Source organism: Sorex araneus, chromosome 2 (assembly GCF_027595985.1).
Source record: "Sorex araneus isolate mSorAra2 chromosome 2, mSorAra2.pri, whole genome shotgun sequence".
Taxonomy (NCBI): Eukaryota; Metazoa; Chordata; class Mammalia; order Eulipotyphla; family Soricidae; genus Sorex; species Sorex araneus.
Window position 1 is genome coordinate 162,069,544 of NC_073303.1, and position 8,033 is coordinate 162,077,576.

Genomic DNA, 8,033 nt, shown 5'->3' on the forward strand with positions numbered 1-8,033 from the left:
ACAAAAGTGGAAAGGAAATATGTTGGTGCAAGGGAAACAATAGGACCATGAGTAACAGATAGAAAATGATAGACAGATAAATGTTCAGGAGACAACTCACAGAATGTAGAGCTAAAGTCACCAAGAATAATAATAGGAAATAAAGGAAAAAAACTCAGAGACTTGGAGGTTGAATGTTTAAGTTTGGTGTTCCTTAAAAGTTTAAAGGTCTGAAACCTTTTCTTTTTTTAAAAAAAGTTTAAATTTTTCAGTCTAAATAAAACTTGACTTGGAATTTTTATTTTGTAAACTTTCTGTTGTAATGTTTTCAGTGACTATTTTTTTCTAAAATTAAACCTTGTAAAAAAAATTAAACCGTGTAAAATTTTTTAAAAAAATTTAGTTAACTTAAAACTTGATTTTACTATTATTCTAATGAATACAATGGACTTCTAAAAGTTCTCCACATCCTAGTTGAGAGAAGTCTCTCTCTCTCTGCTGTTGGGGGATTTGTTAATTTGTTTGTTTAAGCAGAATAGACACTAAGTCTGACTGGATACTGAATATACTTTTCCAGTTTAAATTATATTTTTTGTAAGAAAACATCTACATACCCAGCTATTTTAACCATTATAAAATTGAAAATTCTCAAATTAAACTTGTCTGTAGATTGCTATTAATTCATAATCAGGGAAAGCATAAAGGAAGGATACTGGTTAAATATTGAGTGATATATATGTTCTATATGTAGGCAGTTGTTATTTAACTACATAATAAAGACTGATAATGTCTATTTGTAGTTCATAACACTTTTTGTTTCTAATTTTATATATAGAATATTACTCATTAAAATTATTGTTATAGGCAGATGAAAGAAGAGAATTAATATGCACACAATTTAGCTTGGAAAATATTTTTTGCATTCCTAAGCTAGTTTAATTTCACAGTAAGACAAAGACAGATCCTAGGTTCTTTTTTTGAGAATGATTTTTTTCCATTATTCCTGTCGGAAAAAAATTGAATAAGTTTGACAGCTTGATTTCTTTATTTTGTCATTTATGTGTCCACGAGGCAGCTAAGAAACATTCAATTTTGTGAAGCTTTTAGACATAAATGTCAATGGTTTTTTAGAAGGCAAAATGAAGACAAATGCTTGGAGTCAAATTGGACTCCTAGAACTTCAAAGCCTGACAGTTGTATATTTATATGAAAATCTGCATGGTGAGGATTTTTTTTTAGTCATGATGAGATATACAGTTACAATAGCTTGAAATTTTTAATGGTTTGTTAAACAAACTATGCATTTTATTAGAAATCATAAAATAGTGTCTTCTATATGAATCATATAATTAAAATTTTAAATTCAATTTAAATTTAGATTTCTTTCACTAAACGTATTTTATGAAGTCATTATGAACACGTTAATAAAACATGGAAAAAATTTTTAGCATGACAGCTATTCAGAATATGCAGATCCTAGTCTCAAAGTCCCCCACACTATTGTTTTTTCATTTCTACCTATTTTCACATATTAATATTTAAATTATTGCAAATTATATAGCACTTAAAATTTTAAATAGAAGACATAACAAATATTGTGCAAATCTTTTCCATCTTACCCATAACCTTAGAGATTTTTTCCACAGATAAGACTGAAGAAAAATAAAAACAGTAGCAGTGGAATAGCATAAGTCACAGACATTGATTCATTTCTGAGACTTCATTTCCTCACCTCAGGAAAAAGTTGTCATATAAATGTCTTTTGACACAAGAATCAACCAATAGTACACTTGTATGCTTTTGCCAGAAGATGAAGGAGTGACGCATACATACCCCTGAGAGCACACAAGGTCTGCCCTGAGACTTCTTTTCTATTGGTCAGTGTGCACTTAGGCAACTATGAGAGTCAGGCTGTCCCATAGGATGTTACAGTTCATGAAATCATAAGCATCAGTTATTGTAGCTTGAGCAATATATCTGCACTTTATTTTCCACCACAGAAGAGTATTTCTAATCTGTTGATGGAAACTTAATTTAGAAGAAGATATCTTTCTCAGTGCATTGATGAGTATGTTCTTGTCAAAATTAATCACAGGTCATTTTAATGACCAAATTTCTGAATTTCTTCAAGTTCTAAGCCAAGGATTATGCTCTTCATTTGAACTTCAGTTCACTTTTTTTTTAGGCCTATAATAACTCTCTAGTTGATGCTAAAATCTGATGAAATCTTACTAACCAATGTTCAGGGTCAGAGCATAGGAAAAACAAAATGAAGAACCAAATTAACAAAATATCTAGACATTATTTCCTCAATTTTTGTCTGTCAATCTGCTGGAAATATGTTTATATGTACATATATGTATATTTGAATGTAGATTCTGTTTCAGTAGGTCCAAGGTGGGGCCCAAAGGTTTTCCTTTCCAACAATGTGGTATCTGTGGACACTTACCATCCCCATGTATGTCTGTAATTGGAATATCTAAGATATCACAGACCCTAAATTACTAGAGAATCAGTGTTGCTGGCATTCATATAGAGAAGCAACCAGGACTGTGACTGCAACAGGGAGGTCACATGTATCTTGGAAACTTTATCAGGGACTATGGTGTTTCCATTAAATTAAGGAAATCTGATGAATTCAGAATAGAGAGGCAATAAATTTAGATTTGCCTTTTACACATTAACTGAGAAAGTTATCAGTAAAAAATTTATTCTGGAAATTAAAATTTAACTTACTCTATTCGTGAAATTTTAATTTGTTATCTAAAGAGTGAAACAAAGAGCCTAACTCCACTTGTGTCATGACTCCATAGAGGGAAATACAAGGCTTTCTCCTTCGATGTTTGCCTTGAAAGAAATGAGAAAATAGCTTAGATCAAAGCAAAAAGTGAAGAAGTAGTACAAATAAATCAGGATTCATTGCAAAGTACTGCTGAAGAACTTGAGTAAGCAGTATGACATGCACTGGTTGGATTTAATATAAACATCATACTGAATTAAATTTTGTGCAAGAAATAGAGGCCTAAATTCATGTTTTTTGCATGCCAGCTTTTCCAATATCATTTGTTGACCAGCCTTTCCTTCTTCCACTTTATATTCTTAACTGCTTTGTGGAAGATTATCTGACTACATACCTAAGGATTTGTCTCTGGGCTACATAAAATTAAGAGTCTTCTGCACCACAAAAGAAATGTAGAACAGAATAAAAAGACACCCGACAGCCTGGAAGAAAATATTTTCTAACCACTCACCTGAGAAACAGTTAAATCCAAATTTTTTTCAACAATATTATTATTTCCTCTTCTGTGAAAAGCATAGTATTTTTTAATTTGTGTTTAGCATAGATGAGGGTGGAGCAATAGCACAGTGGGTAGGGCATTTGCCTTGCACAAGGCTGACCTGGGTTCGATCCCTTCGTCCCTCTTGGAGAGCCCGGCAAGCTACCAAGACTATTCTGCCGGCACGGCAGGGCTTGGTAAGCTACCCATGGCGTATTCGATATGACAAAAACAGTAACAACAAGTCTTACAATGGAGACGTTACTGGTGCCCGCTCGAGCAAATCGATGAACAACGGGAGGACGGGACAGTGACAGTGACAGCATAGGTGAATCATGACATTGATATTTTCTTTTCTGACGCCAAAGTATGGTTTATTAGAATGTTTTAAGTGGTAAACTGACAAAGAAACACTTTTGATGCATAATTTTATGAGTCATATCCACTAGTTAGTTATTTTTTCCAGATATTTAAAATTGTTTTTGGAATTGTTTGGGAAAGTGTTTCTAGCAATGATTAGTACTTAGCCAATGATCTAGATTTAACAGTTGTATCTTGCCTATGTAAATATGCATCATTCAGTCTATTGAGCATGGAGAGAATATTTTAGGAGAACAAAAAGGAGGCAAATGACCTAGCCTAATCTTGTGAAGTGGACCTCAGAAACTTAAGCAACATCATTTATCTAAATAATCATTTTCTTTCTCCAAGTACTGCCTAGGGTAAACCCTGGATGTGGCGCCCCTCCCCCCAAGAAAACAAAACAATAGATAACTAAATATTCATATTTTTATCACGTTAAGCTAAAGAGCAACAACCATTTAAAATTAATATCAGGCTGCTCAGTAAGTGTTAGGGTTTGGTTTCATAGTGACAAAGTCACTATGTCATATCTCTTGACATAGAGATATGACAAGAGATGTGTGCAGCAAAATAAATCTGAAAAGAAGAATTTGCATGGTTTTCAGTGGTAAAACAGTGTCAGTGGGAATGTAATGCATAGACATTGGGATTTTGTGGCAAAATATTTTTTTAATTTTCAAGACATTGTGATTTATGAAGCGAGAAGGCAGGCAGGCAGGCAGGCAGGCAGGCAGGCAGGCAGGCAGGCAGGCAGGCAAGGAAGGAAGGAAGCAAGGAAGGAAGCAAGCGGGCCAAGGAGTAGATCCTGAGCGGCCTCAGTACACAAGGGAAAAAGCAGGGCCTGGATCTCGGTGGCGGAGAATGGGCCCGGGTGGTGGAGAGGGGGGACTGGATCATGGTACGACGGAAATGTGAGCACGAAAGTGTGTAAGTCGGCCAGGGTCCCTCACGGTGATTCATTTAAAAAAAATTTAGTTAGTTAGTAAGTCAGTCAGTCAGTCAGTCAGTCAATAAGTCAATAAATAAATAAATAAATAAATAAATAAATAAATAAATAAATAAAAGACATTGTGATTTATAGTTTTTCATAATACAGTTGCTTCAGGCACACAATGATCCAACAATGATCCCACGACCAATGTCCCCTTTCCTTGGAACAAAAGATTTAAACAAAAATTTAAGTCAACGTACCTCATAAATGCCAGAATAAATAAGTGCAGAGTCAAGTATTAATATATACATGAAAACACAAATGTGTTTCACATTATATAGAAATATTTATAAAGCTGTATTTTTAATAGTTATACCCATCTGTGAAAATATAGTCATGTATTTATGTGAACATAACTCTAGGTGTAATAACCTCAAATGCATATGATCTTGTAGCAATGACTATACAATGAGAGTTATTGAGGAGGGTCAGGATAGGATCAAAATTTGGGTTCTAAGAAAAAAATTAAGATCTGGGTTTGGAAAGTACAATCTACCAACAAGCTGGTATGGCAGTTAAAGTAATACAAAACATGCATAAATAGTTTTGAGGGTAAAGTTCTCACTGGTATCAGCAGGATTACATGTAGATTTTAGAATTGAGATGGAGGCCAGAGATAGACTGGAAAATGTATGGCAGAATCTACTTGAACAATAAAGAATGCAAGGAACAACCCATTTCAATTCCTTTATAGGGTACAAACTTAAAAATTCTTTATCAGTCTTCGCAGACACACACTGGACACTCTGATATCATAAAACTCTTACAAGCATGAGAACATTTGTAATCTCTTAAACCTTTTTTTATGTGAACACACTTTCCTAAAATATTTATGACTTGGTTTTCTGTTTTCTTTATACTATTCAATTACATTTATTATTTATTTTGGTTGGGGGGGGTCACACCTGGCCTGGCTCACGGCTCTGCCTTCAGGAATCTCTCCTGGAAAGGCTCAGGAGACAATATGAGGTGCTGAGGATGGAATCTGGGTCTGCACGAGCAAGGCAAGTGCCCTTCCCACTGTATTATTTTCAAGCCCCATCACGTCATGCTTCTTAGTTATGGAAAATAGATTCCATTTTCTTTCTGTGCTTACACGATGTTTTCTCTATGACCTTATCAACTCAGTTCATGAATCTGATCACTTGTTGTTACATCGTGAAGGTTTTCAATATCCCAACAACATTTAAGCACAGCCTCAGTCAGGTAGTAAGGACCTTGAGAAGGCAACGCATTTCTCATGGTACTCATAGATGTGTATTGAATATGAGCATCATTTTACTACTTAACCCTCCCTCTACTGTCCCACTTCACTTCTTGGGTTTTCCTCAACTGTTTATCAGTGACATGAGCACTGGATCCTCACCAGCAATGCAGTTTCACTATGTCTAAAATTAAATAAAACAAGATATTGTCATAGCTTATAGAACTCCCCGAGACTCATCTAATTCACTCTAATAACTAATACCAACAATATGAATTTAAAAGTGTGAAGACAGGACTAAAAATATATTGCAGGGATTGAGTCCACCCCTAAATAAATAAATAATAACATTTAAGTGATGAATCTTCAGGTTGGAAGACCAACAGAGATCATTCTAAACACATTATATGCCTATCAGAATACAACCTTAAAATTTTTTAGAAGTTTTTAAGTAATTAATTTTAAGTAATTAATTAATTTTTAAATTAATTTTTATAGTGCATGAAAATGATCCTGTGATTTGGTATTATTATCAAATATGTTCCTCAAGACCTTTTCAGAAATGTAACACTGTTAAACACTTACAAAATATATAAGAAAATTTATACTAGGAAGCATACAAAGAAGCAAATGTTTGCATTTACTTATTGCTTCAGTTATTCTAGTATGTGTGCTATGAATATTTATTTACATTTGGCATATTTGTTAATATCGATACAAATATTTGAGGACTTTAGAATAACCCAACATCAAAGATATTAAAATAATATGACATTTATATGTGAAAAAGTTTAAACCCTGATCATCATGTAGCTACATTTAATTTGTAAAATTTATTACTATTTTGTTTTCTTCAACCATCATGAAATACACAGTTACAACGTTGTTCACGATTAGGTTTCAGTCATAAAATGAATTTGATAAATTTATTTAATGACTATTAAATGAATATTTATTGAATATTTTATTAATATTTATTAAAATGATACATTAATAAATAATTTAATGAGATGAGAACAGATATTAGTATGAGGTTTAAATACTCCTCTTTAAGATTTTGATTAGTGAATTTATGACTTTCTTATTTCTCAGGCTGTAGATAATTGGATTTAATAAAGGAATAATTATCATATAAAATACAGAGTACGTCATATCTTGACCACCTGATTGTGCTTCTCCAGGACGCACATATATGAAAAGAAGAGGACCATAATATAAAGCCACACATAAGAGATGGGCTCCACATGTAGAAAATGCTTTCCTTATACCTTCCAAAGACTTCTTTTTCAAGATTGTAAAGAGAACAAGTGTATAAGAGACAAGAATTGGCATAATGGTGACAACCTGAATTGAACCAGCAAAAATAAAAACTATCAGAATATTAATTGAAGGATCAGTACAGGAAATCTTAAACAATGGTTCAATGTCACAATAAAAGTGATGTATTACATTGTCATTACAGAAAGTTAATCTTAACAGCAAACCTGTGTGAAGAAAAGCCTGAACAATTCCAGCTCCATAGGATGAGACTGAGAGGCGAAAACATAGTTTATTGCTCATAATTATTGGATACTGTAAGGGTTTGCATATAGCTACATAGCGATCATATGCCATACATGCCAAAAGAAAACATTCTGTGGCTATTCCAATAGCAAAGAAAAAAAATTGTATCATGCATTCAGTAAATGATATCACCTTATTCTTGGAGAAAAAGTCAATCAGCATCTTGGGGGTCACTGTGGATGATACCGTTGCATCAGTAAAGGCCAAACTTCCAAGGAATATATACATGGGAATGTGCAGTTGAGAGTCATTCCATATAAGAACAATGAGACCAAGGTTCCCCATCATGGTCATGAGGTATATTGCCAAGAACATCAGAAATAAAGGGATTTGCCACTCCTGTCGATATCTAAGCCCTGTGAGAACAAACTCTGAAACCAAGGTTGCATTGTCCGTCTCCATGTGTCACCTGGATATCACCTAAAATGAAATTTATTACAGTTTACAAAAGTACTCACCGTGTAACAAAAAACTGACAACTGAAGATCATTTTAAATACATCATATGCCTATCAGAATAAAATCTTAAAATTATTAATTATTATTATATTGCATGAAAATGATCCTGTGATTTTAAGTAATGTAACTAAACACAAAGTTTTAGTTCAAGTATATGAAGGGAATATAGAATAAAAAACAAAAAACCAATCTAAGCA

The 8,033-nt window shown here is 33.3% G+C and overlaps 1 protein-coding gene across 1 annotated transcript; it reads right to left on the reverse strand.

Annotated features, from left to right (window-relative positions):
- Positions 1–6,850: 6,850 nt before the first annotated feature.
- Positions 6,851–7,789, reverse strand: LOC101539944 (olfactory receptor 5H2-like). The gene has a single exon (XM_055128136.1). The coding sequence runs from the start codon at positions 7,778–7,780 to the stop codon at positions 6,851–6,853; it is 930 nt and encodes a 309-aa protein (XP_054984111.1). The 5' UTR covers positions 7,781–7,789.
- Between the last annotated feature and the right edge of the window lie 244 nt (positions 7,790–8,033).